General features: G+C 41.6%; 1 protein-coding gene across 2 annotated transcripts in view; it reads left to right on the top strand.

The window, feature by feature from the left end:
• The window catches only part of ArgRS-m (arginyl-tRNA synthetase, mitochondrial), a 31,471-nt gene that overhangs the window by 6,168 nt on the left and 3,920 nt on the right, over positions 1 to 21,383 (top strand). The window contains exons 9-15 of one of the 2 annotated variants that reach the window (XR_011895109.1): positions 6,964 to 7,070; positions 8,584 to 8,661; positions 10,091 to 10,151; positions 11,572 to 11,779; positions 14,089 to 14,272; positions 15,110 to 15,203; positions 19,037 to 19,123. Coding sequence is in view for 1 of the 2 variants with exons in the window: in XM_050170124.3 (XP_050026081.2) it covers positions 6,964 to 7,070; positions 8,584 to 8,661; positions 10,091 to 10,151; positions 11,572 to 11,779; positions 14,089 to 14,272; positions 19,037 to 19,132; positions 20,032 to 20,106 (809 nt within the window). In the remaining variant the exon portion in view is untranslated. Of the gene's footprint in view, positions 1 to 6,963; positions 7,071 to 8,583; positions 8,662 to 10,090; positions 10,152 to 11,571; positions 11,780 to 14,088; positions 14,273 to 15,109; positions 15,204 to 19,036; positions 19,133 to 20,031; positions 20,107 to 21,383 lie in introns of those variants that run through there. The other variant, XM_050170124.3, reaches the window with a different exon arrangement.

Genomic DNA, 21,383 nt, shown 5'->3' with positions numbered 1-21,383 from the left:
TCTCTGACTTCCAAAGAGGCTCAACCCACGTCACTTCACAATGCCTCATTTGTGGTTTTACTGGGGGTGCTCAAGGCCAACTGGCTTACCGATCTTCGGTTAACATCCAACCCCAACAAGATATCTGATTTTAAGCACAGAATGGCACTTGCACAAATTAGCGCTGGCATCATTACTCCTTTCCAGATTCCACGCACCACCTCATATTTATTGTAGCCGCAAAAGGGTCTATGTTTCATTATTGCTGCATTACGCTTCCCCTTTATTTTCAAATTATCTTGGTGGGCGCTTGAGTAAACCTTTACTTCGTTTAAGTGTGGTATTTATATTGCTTGACTATGGGTATGACTTGCTGTTGAATTGACACCACGTAATTACTCATCTTTTCATTAAAGATCATAATTCGCAATTTCTCTGTGCTAAACTTAAAGGGCAACTTCAGTGATTTTTATGATTATATATGCCGAATGATATAACTGCAAGACATTTAGTTTTCTTGAATATGAATTTTAAAGATTGGTTGCGTTTTCCTGACTCATGCCCTACAAATGTGTCACATTTTACTGGGCACCCTGTGTTTGTGACGTCAGAGACTACACCGCCACTTTGTCCAGAAACTATAAAGCTGGCTACTTTTTCTGCGAGACAATGGCCGACAATCATCGTTTTGAGAGACGTAATAACCGGTGCTTCTCTTCGTCTTGCTGCAGCACAATGCATTGAGCTTAGGCACGTCAGCTGCCTCGTGCAGCTGCGGCGGGTCAGACGCAAATGGTGATCCTTCAGAGCTCATACTGTCACAGAAATTGTCGCTGAAATCACCACTGTATAGTTTGAAAGAGCTGTGAAAAGTCCCCGTGTCATCAGAAGATATTGTCAGCTTCGCTTTTTTGGCATTAGAGCCTCGTGTACTGCGTCTTTAGCCTGCATTCTCCATGTTTACATTTATGGTAGCATAGGATCTTACCTAGTTTATTGGTTATTTAATGTATTGATGATCTTCTAAGCAAATTGAGTCACCCTACTGGTGACAGGACCGTCGCTGCCATTTGAAAATGACAATATCCTAATATGGTTTAAAAAAATGCCAGAGTTGCCTTTAAGACCGAGATTTGTCGCTGTATTGTCACAGATATTCGCAGGTCTCTGTAAATATGTCTTACATTGTCTGCTAGTAGCACTATGTCGTTTGCATACATCAGTGCAGGCACCTTCTGTTGCACCCTTCACCTATTACGAACGTAAGATAAATCAAACCCTAAACCCTAATTCACTGTTTTCCATTCATCTTTCTATGCCTTTGACATAAAGCATGAGCAACAATGGAGACAGAGGACATACTTGCTTCAGTCCTTGGTGAATTTCCACCACTTTATTGCATTTCCAGCCTTCTCATACAAATTGTACTCGGTTGTTTTTATATACGTCTCTGGTTAAAAGGTAAACAAAAACCCGGGGCACTTCGCCGACCAAATAAAGATTTAAAAGAAAAGAAGACGTTTCGGCTCCCACACGGGAGCCTTGTTCACAGGTAAAATAAACAAAGGTGCTCGAGCAGCTCGCTTAAATAGTCTTGAACACGTGACCCAGGCAGCGCGCATACACTGACGGCAGATTGCCATCGCTCCTGTTCAGAGTGTGTGGCGTAGTCTGAATCATGAGCGACTCAAGATAAAGGCGTCGAGATAGCCCTTTTTCCCTGGCAAGGACACGTGCCTTCCCCCAGTCGATTGCGTGGCCGCTTGAAGTGGCATGCTCAGCCAAAGCACTGAATTTCGCATTTTCTTTTTTGACGTCATAATTGTGCTGTTTAAGACGCCTTTCAAAGTCACCAGTTTCGCCAATGTACACGTAGTTGCAATCCGCGCATGGGACAACGTACACAACACCTGGGAATTTCTCTTTTGGTAATTTGTCCTTAACATTGACGAGTGATTGCCGTAGTTTCTTTTCTTTTAAATCTTTATTTGGTCTGCGAAGTGCCCCGGGTTTTTGTTTACCTTTTAACCATGTTTCATCCCGACCAGACGGGCTTCCGTCAAACACTGAACTTTATATACGTCCCTCAGCAGCTCCATGAAATTGTTACCTATGCCTTCGTGCTTAAGAATATCCCATAACAATTGCCTGTTTACATTGTTGTGGACTTCCTTAATATCTAGAAATACTATCCATAAAGGTTAAGCCTGAGCTATTGAATTCTCTATACACTGAATTAGCACAAACATATTCTCTAAGCATCTGCCTGGCCTGCACCCATTCTGTAGTTCCCCCAGTATATCGTTTTTCTCTACCCGCTTCTACAGTTCTAATTTTTTGGCTTGCATTGCCATTCTGTATATCACCGATGTTACTCTAACTGGCGTATATGAGCTCATCTTGTCCTTATCACCTTTTATTTATAGATGCAGTTCATCTTGTTTACATGCCATCCAATCAGATTTTCTTTGTTTTAGTCCCTTGCTTTATGGCATTAGTCAGCACTGTCTCGCATGCCATCACCACCCTCTGCTGGCCACCATTCAAGCGTCAGCAAACAAAGCTAGACAGTTACAGTGTGACCAGCAGCAGTTTCCTTCCTTCCTATTTCTTAAAGGAGTGCTGACACAAAAATATTGTCATCCATTTTTCTTGCATTTTCAGATGTCTGTCAACTGCATAATTTAATTAGAAACCTCAGTTACTTGAGAGCCCCCAAAATATTTAATTGCAGTACATTTTAAATGACTTGTTTGAGACATACGTCAAGCACAGCGGAGTTTGGTCATGTGGTATCGCAACTAAGAGCCCACCTGCCAATCTGGTAGTGTTTGAAGGCCATGTGATAACCACGTTGCCACAAGCTATCAAATCAGGCCTTCCAATTGCGCGCTTTTCTCATCGACGCAATGGGACATGCTCTCCCCTCTCATCCTGTCAAGGGCTGAATCGACTCTGCTCTCAGCTTTCCACAGCATGGCCATAGTGTGTGCATACATGCCACTGGTATCTGGTACCACAAGGCCGAAACAACGGGTTTCGATGACATGTCGAGTCTCCTTTTTCACGTCCGAAGCTGTGCTGCTTTTCACACGCATTTTGAAATGATCAGTAAAAAGTAACATAATTCATTATTTGTCGTGCTCTCAGGAAATTGAGGCTTCATAGTGTAATTGCTGTGTTGATGGCTATCTAATAACGCAATAAGAACAAGACCAAAAATTGCCTGTCAGTATTCCTTTATTCTAGAAGAGTTGATTGTTGGGCCAGTTAGTTTTCCATAATTGAAGTAGTAATTAAGCTCGACAAAAATCACAGAGACAATAAAGGTGGACAACGACAACCACTTTCTACTACTTCTAAGGTTAAGTTTTATTGGTGCTCCTCTCCTTCCTTCTCCAGCATATTCATTTGCATGTGTTCACCTTCATGTGGCAGCTTTGTGGCCGTCCACTGCCTTTTGCCTATTTTATTTTCTTGTGGAAGTGGGAAGGGTTGTATGAGAGATGCCAACAATCTATCAGCGATTAATGATTAAGTTGGCGTTCAGCAGTAGTATATTCTTGTCCGCAGCAAGCGGCCTCACAGCTCACAAGGAGGTTTCATGAAAGCCCTGTAAGGAAACCCCCATTTTTTTCATGCTTTTATCACCTGATAATACACACCAGCACAAACATACTTGCAAAATGATTATTCTGCGGACACACTCCAAGAATGTAAGCTGCTTTAGGTAAGTGCAAAGGCAGACAATGTTGAAGGGAAAAGGATAAGTTTGGTAAATGATAAGTTGCGCATCAATGATCAGTGTTACGTTTGGGACGACTATACGATAGCATGCAAAGTACTATAAAGCAAAAACCTTCAGTCGCTCTAGAGCTAGGAACAGAAGGTACATCAATTCTACCTCCTTTTGTAAAATGCCAGAAGTATGCTAAGCAAAACGGACACATTGGAATCTCTGTTGCTCTTATATAATCCACATGTGTGCTTGATTAGTGAAATTTGGCTTCATGACAATATTCGTGATCATGAAATCGCACCACCAGGATACTGCTTGTATCGCCATGACAGGGGTTCTCAAGGAGGTGACCTGGCTGTACTTGCAAAGCATTCCGTCGATGTTAGTGCCGGTGATCAAATCGCTGATTGTCAAAGTTTGCTGCTCAGTGTGTGTTTTTGTGGGATTCGATTAGTTCTTTATGCAGTGTACTGCTCTTGTGATGTAAGTGATGTGTACTTGTCAAAACTGTACAACCATTTACTCAGCCTACATAATAGAAATGTTATTGTGATGGGTGGTCTTAACCTCCCTGCAATTAATTGGGAACAACTGAAGTATGGATGTTCTATAGGAATGATGTCATCTGGCATGTGATGTGTCTGAATTTGGAGCAGGTGGTGTGGCAGTGCTCACACGGTAGATCCATTCTCAACCTGGTTATAACAAATGTTTAGTGGCATGTTGGCATCAGTTTAGCAGGAAATTTCAGGTCATGATTTGATCTGTTTTTATTGGGAGCTAACTAGTAGCAGGCCTAAACTTACAAAAACTTTGTCAGCAGTTCGGAATTTTTGTAATGCTGTCTCGGTAAATGATTATTTAGATGTTCATCTCCATCTTAAGGTAAATAATATTGAGACTTCATAAAAGGGGTTGCGTGAAGCTGTCAAATTTTGCGTTATGAAATTTATACCTACTAAAACTATACACAAGTAACATTCTAACCCTTGGATAACTAGATATTATTCATACAAAGTGTAAAATTCAACAGCCCCGCAAGCAGAAAATGACATCATCTTCCATTTTTGTTCAACTGAAACTTAACTTCTTAGCAAAAGTGACAGAGTCTCAAAGTGCTTACTTCAATCATTATCTTTCTCAGTTTAATAAATGTGACAGCCAGAAGTTCTGGCGTTTTTTTGAAATAAAGTATACAGGCAAGGATGTTTCTAAAATGAAAATTGGTGTTGCCATAACTGCTGATGATCAACAAATTGCAGAGAATTTCAGTAATTACTTTCACAGTTTCTTTATGAGGGGCGATAACTACGCGCCTCAGAGTGCAGAATCATGCTTAGCCGATGGCCTAACAGTGACATGTGAAGGCGTCATATCTATGCTTCTTAATGCTAACCTTAAGAAAGCCTTAAGGGCTGGATGGTATCCAGATGTTTCTATGCTTTGGTACATGGACCAAATATCTCAGTTTGTGACAGTTTTCTTCAATTTATCAAGTGCAGCAGGTGAAATTCCAGATGACTAGCGTGTAGCGCACATTACTGCTGTTCACAAAAAAGGTGACCATTTATCTATGTATGACTATTGACCCACATCGATTGCAAGCACATGTTCTAAACTGTTGGAACACGCCATTTCAAAGATCATTTTCAATTTCTTTGAAAGGTGGAATTTTTTATCACCCTGTCAACATGGTTTTAGAGAACACATGTCCACAGTTACGCAACTGGTTTCAACAGTACATAATTTTGCATATATTCTTGATATGGTGGGTCAGCTGGACGCTTTGCTCTTAGCTTTTTTTTAATGAGCTTGCTAAAATGCCACATGAGAAGTTATTACACAAGTTAAAATGTTTGGTTCTTTTGTTAAATATTAAATTGATTAGTGCCTACCTTCGGGAGAGGCAGCAATTTGTACATGTTTGGGTCACTCTTCAGACCTGTTGCATATATTACCACTTGAGTGCCTCAGGGAAGTGTATTGGGACCACTATTGCTTATTATTTATGTTAATGACTTGGTAGACTTGATTCATGGTGGTGTTTGTACCTGTCTGTTTGCAGATGATTATGCCGTTTTTAAGGAAATTGAAATTCGAAATGATCATATAATATTACAAGAAAACATACAGGTCATTGGAGACTGGTGTACTTGATGGGACATGGAAACAAATAGAGAAAATAGTTATGAGAAGTAAAAGCCCTAACACGTTTACATACTCCTTTAACCAGCGTGACATACTTGAAGCAAATAAATACAAGTGTCTTGGTATTACATTGAATAACAAACTTGCCTGGTCGTCACATATATAGGCTATTTGTATTTCTGCACCACAAAGGTTGTGGTTTATGAAAAGGAAACTTAGAATGGCACCTCCTAGCTTTAAGCTTCTGGTGTACAATTCGTGTTGGATCTCTGCAGCAAAAGCAATATTCAAGAGTTTGCATGTATACAAAGAAAAGCAGTCTGTTCCATCTTTAATAAGCACAGGGTGACTGACTCACCCTTGTTATTAATGAATGAGCCAACATAACATCCCATCTTTAGAATCCCACAGTAGGGTCAGTCAGCTGGTTTTCCTATGCAACTGTCTTGCAGGAATATAAAGGTGAAATGACCAAACTGCCTATGACCTCACACTGCTAGGACAACTAGACATACCAATAAAAGGGCAGTTGCTCCAATTTCTGTAAGACAAATGCATATAAATACAGCTTTTTCCTAAAACAATGTCAAACTGGAACGCTCTACCCTCCACTGTGTTTGATGCAAGTAAATTTGTACACCAATTGGAACGCATGTATTGTGATTGTAATTAATGTCTTATGTCTTGCTTGCTTTTACTGCATCTTTGTTTTCGTTTTTTATTGCTTGTCTGATAGTTACTTGCTTGTTATCACTCTGGAGTGTTACTTGTATGGCCCCTGCTGTATAGACCACAAGGTGTTCTGCAGTATTGAGAAATAAATATATAGAAAGAATACTCCCTTCCATGAACCCTTTGCAAAATTTACTATTGTGCTCTCTCTCTTTTGCAAGCATTACAAAAGTTGCCTGCAGGCCAGCACAGTTTTGTGTTAGAAACATTCCCTGAATCCTTAGTTTGTAAACCAAGCGTATTTTTACTACTTGTTGTTTAGTAACAATAATGTATCCAAAAGTGGTTGCACAAACATGTTCCATGGTTTTTACCCCATAGTGCTGACGCTGTTTAAATGTGCTTTCTGTGATGCCTCATTACAGCGCTTGGGCATATCCTTTGATGTGCTGGATGCAGAATCCAGGCACAGTCATGCTGCCCTTGACCTATTGGAGCGACTACGCGCGGAGGGAAGGCTCACTTCTCGAAGGTTTGTTCATTTGTTCACTGTAGTTGAGGGTTTGCGATCCAGAGAGATCAAAGAGAGCAAAGTGCACATTGCTTTATTAGTGTGGAATCTGCAAAGCCTTCAAAACTCACCTTACAGCAGATGTATTGTTTGTTAATCCCCTCTGTGCCACGCTGTTATCCCTAGTTCTCACCAAAAATTATCAAAATTTTTTATTGCAAAATTTTGGTGAAAAAAATACAAACAATAGTTTATGAATTTATTTATTAAAACTATCAACTGTTATTTCAAAAGTAAAGCTTAATGGCACTACACTGCATCCATGTAATAGGCATGAAAAAAGAACACAACACTTGATGCTCGACTCCAATGAGTCACTTATGTTCTCAACAGCAAACATTTTACCTGGAGGTGCCGAAGACAGGAGGCGAGGCAGATATGTACAGGCATTGTTTACATTGAGTTCACATCATTGCCTTGCGGCATCTAAGTCATCAGAAGCGCTGCTCTCACCTTCGTTTTCACTCTCTAACAATGAGCAGGGTGCATCAAGAAACTCAAGTCTTTCTCACTTGAGGAACTGAATGTTTCATTTTTGGAATCACTCAATTCATTACTAACGCCAGCCTTTCTTTTCTAAGATGAAGCCAGCAAAGCTCGACCTGCCGGCAGTGCCATTTTAAAGACCACAAAACATTTTACTTTCTCGTCTAGAAGAAACTCACTCCTGCTTGTCCTGCTTCATGGAATGAGTGCTGCCATCTACCAGAAGCTAAACAAAGCACTCAGACAAAATTATTTCCACCCATGGCATTGCGAGAAAATGAAAAATACCATAGAGGAGCTTAGCTCGTCCTTGGTCATTTTTACCAGAAATTCATGGACAAACCCAGCTTGTACAAGGCATGGAAGGGGTTTAAATAGCAAGTGACTTTGCTGGTTTTTTCGTGGTTAGTGCTTAAACTGGTCAAATTGGTTATTGGTCTTGCAAAATGTTTTATCATTTCTGCCAATAATTTACAAAGTATGGTAGATGAATGCTAGACATGAGACGGTATTATGATAAAATAATCATGCATGTGACGCAAGGTAAGGCTTCAGTGACTAACAATATGCTCACTCTTTATTGTACAAGTATGCTGTGCCGCCTTTGATCAACGTGGTTGTCATTGTTATGAGAAATTGCAACTATAGGCATCCTTGTGCAACTTCTGACTTCTTTTTGAAGGCACTGAATGTCATGCATGAACTTCTTTCCTGTAGCCTGCACTTCCCCAGTGTATATGTTTTGTAAAATTATAGTGTACACGTTCACATATTCTATAGTGGCGTGCAACATTCCCTGGTTTTGTTGATTACTGAATCTGCATATAGTGACACTTGCAAATCTAGCGTTGAAAACATTTGTAATGCGGGCAACATTATTGTTAGCATATGGCTGATGCCAGAGTAACTCAGTTAATAGTAATAGCAGTGTGTGACACAGCTTTTTGACCACCTCTTTATTCGTAGTTGTGCTTGATGTGGCTTGCAGGGATGGTGTCTTGGGCATCGAATGTCAGGAGTTCGTCCCACTGGCGAAGAGCTCTGGTGCCAGCCTTTATCTGACTAGGTATGTAACACAGGGAAGGCAGGAGATGGAAATTCAAGACGATGAGCTGAATGAGAACAAGGTAAAAGCAAAAGCCAACATTTCGACAAGTGGACTTTTTTTTTTTTTCAAGGTGACATATGCTTTCCTCGGCACAGTATAGGCAGGGTATGTGATAATAAGATAGTTTAACTTGTCCATAAATTGTCTGTAAACTTCTTACTGTTCACAGATTACCAGGTTACTGGAGCCATGGAAGGCAGCAACAGTGCTGGTAGCGACATCTCTAGACGCAGAGCTTAACCAGAGAGCACAAAGGGCGAATACTGCAGTGACCTACAATATTTTATATACCTGTTGGTGGAACGCGTTGTTCGAGGCACAATTGTTAATGTGCAATCCTATATTATTTTCCTTTGATGAGAACACTAACGCCGCAAACAATATTTTTAAATTCAACTGGAGTGAGCATGTATGGTCATCTAGCCTTGACTTAAACCAATGCTGGCTTTTTACATTAGAGTCATGCATTTGCTGCTGTGAGTCATGTTCCATGACACCAAAATAGCGTTCGGGCTATAATTATGCACTCTACACAGACATCTGTGGAGACCATTTGCAATGTTTGATCGGCTAAAGAGCAGAAGTTGGTGATTCTGTTCAGTTGCGATGGAAAGCATTGGTGCAATGACTGTCAATTGCAGCAGTGAACTCTTTGTAGCTTCCAAAATCGGTAGTGGGCTGTGGTCTCGAACATCACGCCTCTACTGCTTCTGCATGGACTTATGCAACATGGTGTGGCATTGGAAAGCAGCTTCACTGTAGTTGTGTTGGAGCTATGGTCATGAAGAAAGACAACCTAGAATTTCTCTGCTTTCTTGCAAGAAAGAGGCTATTTGTAGAATTCATTCTTTTCAGACATTTTTGTTTCAATGTATATGTAGCATTTATAAGGTACTTACACGTCTGTCGACAGAAAGGCGGTCGTACCTGCAATCGTGTGGGAGGACCTCCTTAGCGTGAGGCCGCAAGTTTGATTCCCAGCCATAGTAGCCATGTTCCAGTGGCAGCAGAATGCAAAAATGCTTGTCTGCTTAGATTTAGGGGTTAGAAATTAATGGACATCTCATTATGGCATCTCTTATACCCATGCATTGCTTGGGGCATTACACATCGTTACTTGATTTATCTTTAGAAAAATAATAGTTGAGATAGGTGGAAAAGTTAATCATGGCAAGAAAATGGTGCTTTCTGCATGCTGGGGCTTTTTGTCACTCTTGGGTTTGCACTATCATTTTCGCTTCTCGAACCATTCAGACCACACTTTCTCAGGATGATAATCAGAATACAGTCCCAGGAATTTCACGAGCCTCCTTGCAAACTCCCATGCGCTTTGTTTGCATTGGGCATGAGCATTGTCATATGGTGCTTGTATATATTTCTGATCCAGGGATGTCGTGGCTGCCTTGGAGCGGAAAGAGAAGTACGACTTCGACTGGGCCTACTACGTAGTGAGTACCTGGGAGCACAGTGAGTGTGCTCAGATGATTTCATGCATACCACATTGGCTCACTAATAGATTGTATTCGAGCAAGGAGTAGCTGTGTGACATTCGCAAAGTTTTTTTCAAGCAACATGTGATGACATACTGTGAGTAGCGGTTCCGGAGCACACTGAAGAGGAAAAAGCACTAAATGTGGTTGCCAGCTTTTGCTTTGAATTCACTGTCTTAATACACAAGATGCACTTTTTAAGATTAAGAAACATTATTCCCACAAAAGAAATAAATTATCCTACAGAGAGGTGAACTAAGAAAGATAGAGCAGTCATAGTTCTTTTTTTTTTCTTTTTCGTAGGCACACACAAGTAGTCCCCGTTCACATGCATGGAAATACTGAGATTATATTATCACCTGCTTGGCTTACAGTTCATAGTTACCTTTATCTCTGCACCACGGGGATAAAAATAAAAGGCTGTCATGTTTGTACCAATATAAGGCAACTGTTCGTTTGTTTTTATGCAGGATTACCAGTTTGAGAAAGCATGTTGCATTATATATTTGGAACTGTGCTCCAAACATAGTAACACAACATTCTACTCCACCCCGACTACATGTTTTAAAATGCAATGAGCTCAGCTACTAGGCAAGTAAGCCTTGTGAAAAAGGCAGCCTTTCGATTACAGTGTTCAAAGGGCATTCAAGTTGTTCTCAAAGGTGCTGTTGATAACAGAAGTTCCACGGAGCTTTACAGAGCATGGATTTCACAGAAAAATCAAATTTACATGTAGTTTTTACTTTTAGCGTGCAAAGAAAGCCCGGCTGTATTTTGTTTATGGATGCAAACATAAAAATAAAAATAAAATTCTTGGGTTTCAGGAGCCAAAACCACAATTTCATTACGAGGCAGGCCGTAGTGGAGGACTCTGGATTAATTTTGACCACTTCAGTTTTTTTAACGGTGCACCCAATGGGCTTTTTGCATTTCGCCACCACTGTATTGAGGCTTCTGTGACCAGGATTAGTTCCTGCAACCTCATGCTTAGCAGCGTTATGCCAAAGCCACTAAGCAACCATGCTGGGTATGGATGCAAAGTAGCACTGCATAGTCACAAAAAGCAGTTCAGATTGCCACTTGATTTCCAGGCTACATGCCTAGGCTCTGTTAAAATAACCCTTTCTACAGGTTACTGTTTCTTTGCAAACTTTTTTTTTTAATGCAAAACTTTGCCCTGCGGCATAATACATTTAAACCTTTAAAGATGATTGCATTTGGAAGTTAAATGGAAAGAGCTCCTTTGACCAATTAACACTGTGTTCCACTATGATGCTGTTTCCATAGCTCAATGATTTGCAGTGCTCAGCTTATGAAAATTGCTTTTTAATTGGTTGTTACTTTAAGATGGTGCCCCTCTAGTGACTTGTGTGTGCAGGTGGATCGTTCACAGGCAGAACACTTTCGACGGCTGGCGCTGGTGTTGGAGCAACTGGGTGTGGGTTGGTCAGACCGAGTGCAGCATGTGCCTTTCGGGCGCATCCGGGGCGTTAGCAGCCGCAAAGGCACTGGCGAGGGAATGTTGCTGGATGACTTGTTGAACGAAGCTGTGCATCGTGCCCGCCAGTCCATGGATCAGGCACCCAGTATGTAGCCTTCTCAAGCTACAAAATTAACGGCACAGTGGTGGCACAGTTACACGTAGATGTTCCCTTGAGGTGCAGCTTCACAGCATTGGAAGGTGCATTGCCGTTAAGCTGCACCACATTTCTATACAAAGCAGCAAAATGAATAGACCATCTGTTTGTAAGGATGGTTCATTAGCCAAAGCAGGGAAGCAGTGAAAAATGTGGCCATTACTAAGTAATTGTTCCTAGAGCTTCGCTTTGTGCAAAAAGTTACTCTTACTAAAGTTTGAACATACGCTGTTATTTGCTCTGATTATAGCCATCGATTACTTTTTTCTTTTGTACCTGGGGTTTAAATGGCGACAATAGTTATATGCCCGAAATGCAGTATATCACTAAATCTTCAGCACTTGTGGGTTTAAGGGTCTTGCTTATTCGTTTGACTCTTCTGCTGTGCTCAATGATAAATATGGCACACATTTGAAGCTAAGTGTTTCAGTAGTGTGTGCATCTGGTCTTGCTGCTATATGACGGTGTCAGCCATTGGGCACCACATATTTTATGTGCCTTGAAACTTCAAGGTCCTATCGATGACTTGCACGTGACATCATGGTGCTGTATTGAAGTGCCATTCACAGCCTCCACAGTGTTGCTAGTGCGGAGACTGGCTACATGTGGTTCAGCATTACAGCCTCAGTGACATCAGTGCAGGTGACCTATTAGTGCACATGATAGCGTGTACATACAACTTGTATCAAGTGCAGAAAATGACACGATCTTATGGCCACTCAGTGGGTCTTAGTTTAGCGTTGCACCTGTCGGGCTTTAGCGAGTCACCTGGCAGCGCAATGCAAGTTCCTGACTCAATGCAGGCACAACCTTTTGGGCAGTGCAACAGATGTAATCCACTTAGACTTTGTGGTTGCCAAATTCTGGATGCATTAATATTGATTCTGCAGCCTGTTACCACCAAAGTAAACAAGGATGGGTGAAAGTTTCTATAGGCTGTTGAATCACCACATTTTATATGGCAAAATTTTAATAAATTGCATTGTTTTTCCATTTCATTTTTGAAGTCCGATACATAAGGTCTTGACTGTATTTAAAAAATAAGTGGCAGAACACACCTCATGATGAATGTCGATCTTAATGCATTTAGCATTGAATCAATATAGCGACACAACATATTGCCACCGTCGAAACAAGTTATGTATGAGGCATGCACTGCGGCGGGATTCCTCCTCCACGCTTCCCTAAGTACACTCGGCACCATCTAGTGCCACCGCTGTGAAGCCTGCCTGTGGTCTCCGAAATGCATGGCATGCCGGTGCGTGCGAACGCTGAGAAACGCGTTATGTCAACCAGGCTCCTCTCTTGTGCTTCTTTCTGGACACACTGCACCACCTAATGGTACTGCCGAGAAGTTTACACATGGCCTCTGAGACGAGAAGCATGGTGCGCTGGTGTAAGCGAACGCTGATAATTGTTCCCTTGCTTGCTGCACACTCAGTGGCATATACTCAGAGACCCAAGTTGGTGAGAGGTTCAGTGAAGAGCGTCACTTGCACAGTGCATTCATGGCACAGTTGAGTTGAGTTGAGTGGTTGTAGGCTACTGGTGGGATTAGCCTCGCAGTTGCTGCCGGCAGCTGCTCCACCGTAGCAACACTTAAAATAAATAAATCACATAAATCAGTCACAGACCTCACAATTACAAATGGTCACTCCTAAGGTCACCATGCGGAGGCCAAATCCGTGTCCCGCAAGTAATTTAAAAGAAGGCGAGAAACCTCTTTCCTACACAACTAGTTTCTGCGCGGGAAAACAGTGTCCTGAAGAGAACTGTGAGGAACTCCTGTCTTCTTGAGGGACCCGAATAACACACTCCTTTCCGCGTTATACAGAGCACAGCACATAAGATAATGTTCTATGTCGCTAAAACCTTGGCACAAAATTAGTTCATTCAAAGCACCACATACCCAGTGCATTTGTGGCAAAGCCTGCTAACGCGTTGGCTTGCTGTCCTGGAGGTACCCCTGTGAAATGGGCTCGATTACACTCAGCATCGAATAAATTTAAGAGATAGTTTTTGTCATTGCAAAATGGCACATTCCCAGTGGCACATACCTAGTTACCCAAGTGTCAATAAATTAGGTGAGTGAGCATTTTGAGCAAGACAAGACAGCTCAAGGAACAGCTAGGAACAGCCTGTGTAGTAGAGGATTGTGTTCTTTTTTTCTTTCCCCCACATTATGAACTACTCAATAGTAGTTGATAATGGGAATGACCACCACGTTGAAATGAAAGGTGCACAATGGTTTTTTGCAGCGACGCGGGTGAAGGAGGAGATGAATGCCCAGTTTGTGGCGGAACAGCTAGGGCTGGCAGCCGTGGTAGTGAATTTTCTTCGTGGTCGGCGAAACCGGGACATCACTTTCGACTGGCATCAGGCGCTGCACGCAGCTGGTGACTCAGGTGTTTCACTGCAGTATGCACATGCCAGGCTATGTAGGTAAGTCCCGTCTCTCAGGTGCCTCAGATGATGTGCAACTTTTCTGGCTATAAATGTTTCCTTTGTCTTGAATGTATGCGGGAATGTTTAGTGGCAAATTTCATATCCTGTCATTCATCTTAGTCCTTGGATCATGCAGTTGCTGTTCACTACTTTGAATAATATATTTTGGTAATTTAAAATAAGTAATCTGCACTGACATCATAATGGATGACAAAGGGGTTTAAAACATGTGGGTGTCGTCTCCTTGCCAAATTAGAAACTGGACCAGTGATATAAAGCCAGCCAGCATAATTACAAAGAGGCTCATATGATACCTGGCAACTATTATAAAACTATTCTTTTCATATTTAAATTTTGGTGCCTTTGGTATTGCAGTGGTATGGTCTGTATGAGGCTAGGGCTGAAGGCGAGCTTCAGATCTAGCCACACACAGTTTTTCTGTAGTACTCCCCAGCCCCTAGTGCATGTAATCGCAGCTACATTGTGTTCGGGTGACCAAATCAACCACCGGTATCAACTATAACAATCTTTACTGCTGCGAGCAATAAGTAACATTTGCAGGAGGAAAGTCTACTCTGTAATAGATAACAACAGGCTTGCCTCGTTGCGTGTGATAGTCAGGCAATGAGGTCACTCACGGGTTGCAGCAGGTATCCGTTAGATTCAGGCATGTACCCAGGATTTTTTTTTCTGGGGGGGCAACCCAAGGTAACTTTTCTATGCAAATGAGGGGGAGGGGGTACCTTTACTATTGCAAATATGAATAACGTCCACCATTCGCCATAAAGACGCATAAACCCACAAAAGAGTAATGAAATAACATGTACTTCACAGGTAGGCCTGCGAGATACACCTCTCCTTTACTTGGCAAACAAAAAAAACACATCAAATGGACTCGCGCAGGAAGAACACTTCCAAGAAAGAACAAGTAAGCAAGCGAAAGTGTAAAATAAAAATTTCATTTGTAGAATACAACTTAAAAAAAAAGGGGCAGTAAGCAACCAAGGCACACGGACCGCACGGGGTTGTGTCACTCTGCCAGCCAATCACAGAAGCAGACAAAATCATCGTCATGTGGCCTTTTAAAAATGGCATCATACTTGATAGCTCCGGAGCATCCGCAGTTCTTGAAGAGTCTTTTCATCGGCGGAAGCAATGAGGTTTCCAAAAGACATGGACAAAGTGTATGGAGTCTGAGCATTTAACTCTTCAGAAGTCTGCGGTACAGTTCATTTAACTGCTTAGCCCGTTTTACTCATGAAACTTCACTGCCAACTGAAGTGAAAATTGACAATAAATAGTTGCAGCGAAGCAACCATTTTATTTCAGTTCAATAAAGAATTAGGCTTTCGCCATTCCACTACAATAGGCGAAAGAAAACGTATAAAATTACGCGCTAATTTAATTTTTGTGGTTACCACTTTATTTGGGTAACAAGAAAAGTTTGAAGTACGAATTATTTGCAGCTTCGAGGAGGAACATTGGCTGATGGTTATGAGGGCGTGGGCAGGGCTTCACTGCAGAGTTAAGTTGTATCCTACCATAGTAGTGTTTTTGAACTAGCTCTGGGAGAATTGTAGAGAAATATATATTTGCCGAACAATCACGGTTCTTTTGCATCCCTCATTTACTGCTCTATCAAGTGGCAAAACCGACTCGTATTGTTATTTGGGAAGTTGCATAACAATGTGTGGCCGCCAGTCGCGTACAACCGCGTATCGTGAAGGACGCTGCGATTCTAGACGTACCTCGCCCACGGCGGAAGGTTATAAAAACACCCACATAAGTACAGCAGAGAAGTGGCTACGTCAGACAGTGCAACTGATAACTGTACAAGCATCATTCAACACACACGGAATTGTTCTCCACTTTCGGCGGTGTTTTCTCCACTTCCTTTTTAAGTAAAAAGATGTTGATCCATAAAAATTTTCATAAACAGCGGTCAAATCTGTTAATTTTTGCTTTTCCTTCCTGTTTCGCTTGGCTCTTTCCCTTAGTAGATCACTTAATTTCTCAACATCTTGTGACTCTTGTTTCCAGTCGAAAATTTTGCACGAAAAGTGCTGTAAAATTCAGGAAAAGCCAGACAAGGTAACAGGTGACAGTCATATTGCTTATGGGTTTAAGGGTTATTGCAGGGTTTGATGATGGACGCTGTTTCGCATCATCTTATTTTCCACCTTATCTAACCCATATCGCGGGTATATGGTTCTGGGGATCTGCCAGCATCGTGGCGAGCCGTCACTCGAGGAAATAATGAAGCAAAAGGAAAATTTAAACGCAATTGGCGTTTTCTCCGGCCGCAACTCGTTCCACGAGCATGCAGACCAGCTGACTAAGAACCGAATTCCTTTCCTGCTCCCTGGATCAGTCTGAGCAAAAAAGGTTGAACTAACGCAGCAATAGCGATGCGCGCGACCGTTGAATAGATGGTGACAACTGAACACATCTCAAGTTAATCGTGCGGGCACCGAACCTATGAGGAAACGGGCCTTCGCAGCCCAAGAGATGCCCATAACTATACCGCCATCCAAAAGGAGTGAAAAGGAGTGAAGGCAGCAAAATGTTGACCGCTGAATAGCTGTCAAGTCTCAACATTGATTTGGCAGTGCTTTAGGAATGTGTGAGGAGTGCTGGTGTGGGCAGGGAGGGGAGGGGTATGCTGCTTGATTTCTGCCCCCCCCCCCCCGGGTACGTGCCTGGTTAGGTTGTTGTTGAGGTTCGAGGTTGGGGCGCAAGAGAGAGAGTGTCTCCTCCAGTGATGCTTTTTTTATACCTTTTTACCTTCGCCAGAGGAATATCTTCCTCATGCATCTAATACCTTTCCGGTGAGTCGGGGGTGTATTGTCCACAACAGCAGCTTTGTGAGAGCTGAGGGAGAACCGGGAGAGGGCATAGTGCACCTTCCTCGTGTCTACACCTGGAACGTGCAAAGGCAACAACATGAGCACACTGAAGGAAATGGGCTTGTGTGCTCCCCATAGTATAAAACTTAAGTTAACAAGTTTGCTATTCACATACCTTTAACATTTTCCATAAAGCACATGTACAGGTGGCACAAAATCTAACTATTAGAACATGACCTTGCAAATGACCTTGCAATCTAATCTATATGCTTCAGCTTCGCAGATCCTCTCATGAATTACAACACCAGGTTGAGCTCACCATTTTCCCCAATTTCTTCTAGCTTATGCCAGTTTTACTTTTTTTAAATTATTTTCATGTAACTACCACCTTGAGAAAATCCTTCACCTTGCATTCAGGCCTGTGCATCTACCATATTATGACTTTCCTTTCTCGATTTTGCATCTTAAAATGCGGTGAGCTCAGCCACTAGGCAACTAAGAACTGTCACGAAGCCAATTTTCCTGTACTAAGGACACTACAGGCGCACTTGCACAGAAGAGAGCGCAGTTTGTGAGAAAGTGACAGTGCAAAAAGAGAAAAAGGTCATAACACGAAGTGGTCAACGGTTGGTTGCCTTGCTGTAATGTGCTAGGCGTCATCTGAACAAACATAGCTGCCTTGGAGTGCATGCAACTCCCCGTCACCTGACAAAGCATCACCCACTTCGCAGTTCACTTAAACCACTTTAGATCAACGTCTTGCGGTATGGAATCCACTGCTGAATTGGTGTATTATGTCATTTGTTTATTTTCTTCATCTGTACGACTGTTCATCTTGAACTACATCACGGACTTGTGTATATGTTAGGAACACATTATATGTACATGTATGTGTCAGGACTCCATATAGTGTGCGGTGCACTCTGTCCTTGCCTTTTGTCTCATTGTTCCAGTGTGTGTAGGACTATGTGTGGACTTCATTTACTCCCTTAACTAACTCAGCTCTAAATTTTCTGGACCTGCTACAATAATATTTATTTTACAATATTTTTAAACTTTTTATTAGTATTGCATGAAAAGGAGTTGCTGTCACCATTGTAGATGTCTCGATCTCATCCTTTTACTTTCATTTCAATAAGCAAATATGCAGTGGGCGATTTTTTATTGCGCCCAAGCGGGCCACGGTGCATGCACAAGCTTATTCTCACTTGGCAGAAGACCACACGCAATACTGTGCAGTGGCCTTTTACTTATTCATTACTGTGATTGCATCAATTGTACTTAGCTAGCCTTATAATTGTGATGTCTTGTTTCTTTTTCTGAACTGGACAGAGCCCCTCTTTGTGTTATATTGTTTATTGTGCCACTTGTACTCATGTAAGTGGTATAAGTGATACATGTAAGTGATATAAGTGTGGCAGCTTGTGCTGCCCGCAGCACTAGCTGCTAGGTAGAATGCTCAGAGTTCTGTAAAGGCTGTTTTGTGGTGTTTCATAGAATTCACGATGTCTGCTAGTTCTGTGCCATGAAATTAAAATTTCGAGGTATTGTATCTCATTGGGAATGAGTTCATAGGATGTACACCCTTGAAGTGTGCATTTTGTCTCACTGGCACATATATTGTAATAACATAATGCTCTTTGAAGGTGTAGCATATAGAGTGGAGCCTGTGTAAAGTATTTAATGTGATTTTGGAATACTTGCACTATCCTCCTGTGCAGCATAATTCTTCTTGATGTTAAAGACCATCACTAGAATAGGCTTGTTGCCTTTCTGACATTGATAACACATGGTTAATGAGAGTGACAGTGAGCTGTTACATCAGTGTATCAGCTGTGGCAATACGTTTGGCCGAGTCCATGAAGTACTGTACTAGAGAACTGTGGCAGCCAGCCAAATGCACCCCTTTTTCCAGCCTTGAGGAGAAGGCTGGGCTGCCAGTAGAAGCAGAAGCTGCAGTGGATCTCCTGCAAGAATCTTGTGCACTCGCTCTGGCTGTCCAGGTAGCCAGGTGAGGCCTGCACCTCCATCCATGTTGCTTTATTATTAGAGCTGCTCTGTATGTCTTAGACAGTGCTATTTACTGTAATAGGACACCCCAGGAGTGCTTTGTGTAATGTGTAAGTGTTAAGAATCAGTGTGGAGTGAGGTAGCTGCAGTTTTGCACATTGTCTAGTGAACCTTTTGTTTGGTATGAGTCACACAAAAAAATATGTTAAAATCATGAGTGCATAAAATGATCTATTCAGTATATTTGAGTATTAGATCATAATAGTCCACCATTGCTTCATAACCGTGCTGAGCACAGCATAGAGCCCAAAGGAAGTGACAAGGTTCATGATGCAAGAGCTTGCATTATTATTCTTGTGCCTTCTCTTAGTCCTCGTGCGTGCTGTGCTGTAGGCAACAATTAAGTCAAAATATAGGGCTTTTAGCACCCCAAAGCTATAAATAGGCTATGAGAGACAACATAGTCAGGTGCTATGTATTAAGTTTGACCACCTGGGGTTCTTTAACATGCACCTTAATCTAAGTAAACTAGTGTTCTTGCATTCCACCTCCATCAGAATGTAACCATCTCAGCTGGGAATCGAACCCATGCCCTCATGCTTTGCAGCACAAATGCTATGTACAATTGTAACAGTACAACCGATGTCCCCTTTTAACTTGAATATGCTTTGAGCATTTTTATAACCAATACATTTTTAATTAAAGCTGATAGAAGTGCATCTTCTGTGTACGTGTAAAGTCTGATGGCAGCTGTACATCAGCTTGCCTGCACATATTTGAAACTACATTCAACCTCGTGCATGCACTCTGGTGGGGTGTTCAGGAAACTTGCAGTTAACAGGCACAAGGAGCACTGATTTCGCACAATTTTATGTGAAATACCTTGTCGGCTCCTTGCAGATTTGAAGAGGTGGTGTGCAGTGCAGTTGACCAGCTGGAGCCCTGCATTGTGGCACAATACTTGTTCGCTCTTAGGTACGTATCCTATCTTGTATTGTCGTGGCTACTGGCTTCCTTGCAGACGGCACCATGGATGAACTAACCATACTTTCACTTCTCAAAGCATGAGCGATGGTGCAAACACATTGGAACACTGCAATCTTCCACTCACTGCTTCCAGCTAACAGCACCAGCCACTCCTTTTTGCTGCACACATTTAAATTCAATGAGCGACTTGAATTGGAAAGGTAGTAGTTGCATGACCAAGGCACTTTGCCGTCAGCATACAGTCTGCTGCCCTTACAACGGAGCTGCACACAACATACTTTCAGATAAAACAGAGCATTTTTCTTTCAGAATTTATTTCAGAATTTGTTCATTAGTAAAAATACAGAAATATTACAGGTGTGTAGTATACATAAAGACGTCCCATAGTCGAAGACTGTATCGGGATCTCCTGTTAAAGGCACTTATGATGGTATACAATGTTTAAAGCAACAGTAGCACAGATGAGAGCTAAGAGTAATATAGAAACATGTTTGTAGCATATGAGTAATAACAACACTTGTTAACAGCATGACAGTATAAAAAACAGAATAAAATTAGAAAAAAAAAACGGCCACTATCAGTAAGTATGTATTATGAATGCTTTTAGGTCCCCTTTAAGTTGGTATAAATATCTTGCATTTTTGATTATAAGTGGTAGAGTATTCCAAAGCAATATCGAGGAAAATTCCTCAGTCTGTTTACCATAGTTGGTACGCACTTTAGGTAGAAGGAAATTACTATTGAGTGCAAATCTAGTGTGACTATGAGCTATCAGGTCACAAGGTGAGAAGCAGATCGATGGTAGCTCCTTAGTCATATATTTGTAGAATAAAATCCCTAGATTATATTTGGCGAGTTCTGGAATGGTTAGGATGTTGTTTTCATGTAGTAATAATTTTCCATTTGCAAAGCGTGAACTGCTCGTAATAATTCTTATGGATTGGTTTTGGATTACCTGGAGGGATGCCAAGTGAGTGTTACATGTGTTACCACAGCATATTATGCTGTAATTAATGTGAGTGTGAATGAATGAGTGGTATAGCGAGATTAATGCATCATGTGTAAAGTAGGGACGAGTTTTAATTAGAACGTGAATACCGTATGCTATTATGTTTTTATGTGAGAAACGTCATCTTTATATTTCAAGTTACAGTCAAGAGAAATCCCAAGGAAAGATGAGCATGGACTGGGAAAGATAGTCTCAGCCAAAAGTTAAAGATTTGCAAAAAGGTTATTGCACTATTAATGCAATAAATTCTGCTTTT

This window comes from Dermacentor andersoni, chromosome 6 (genome assembly GCF_023375885.2).
Source record: "Dermacentor andersoni chromosome 6, qqDerAnde1_hic_scaffold, whole genome shotgun sequence".
In the NCBI taxonomy this organism is placed as follows: Eukaryota; Metazoa; Arthropoda; class Arachnida; order Ixodida; family Ixodidae; genus Dermacentor; species Dermacentor andersoni.
The sequence above is the reverse complement of the archived record's forward strand: the minus strand, read 5'-3'. Positions and strand labels throughout refer to the sequence as shown.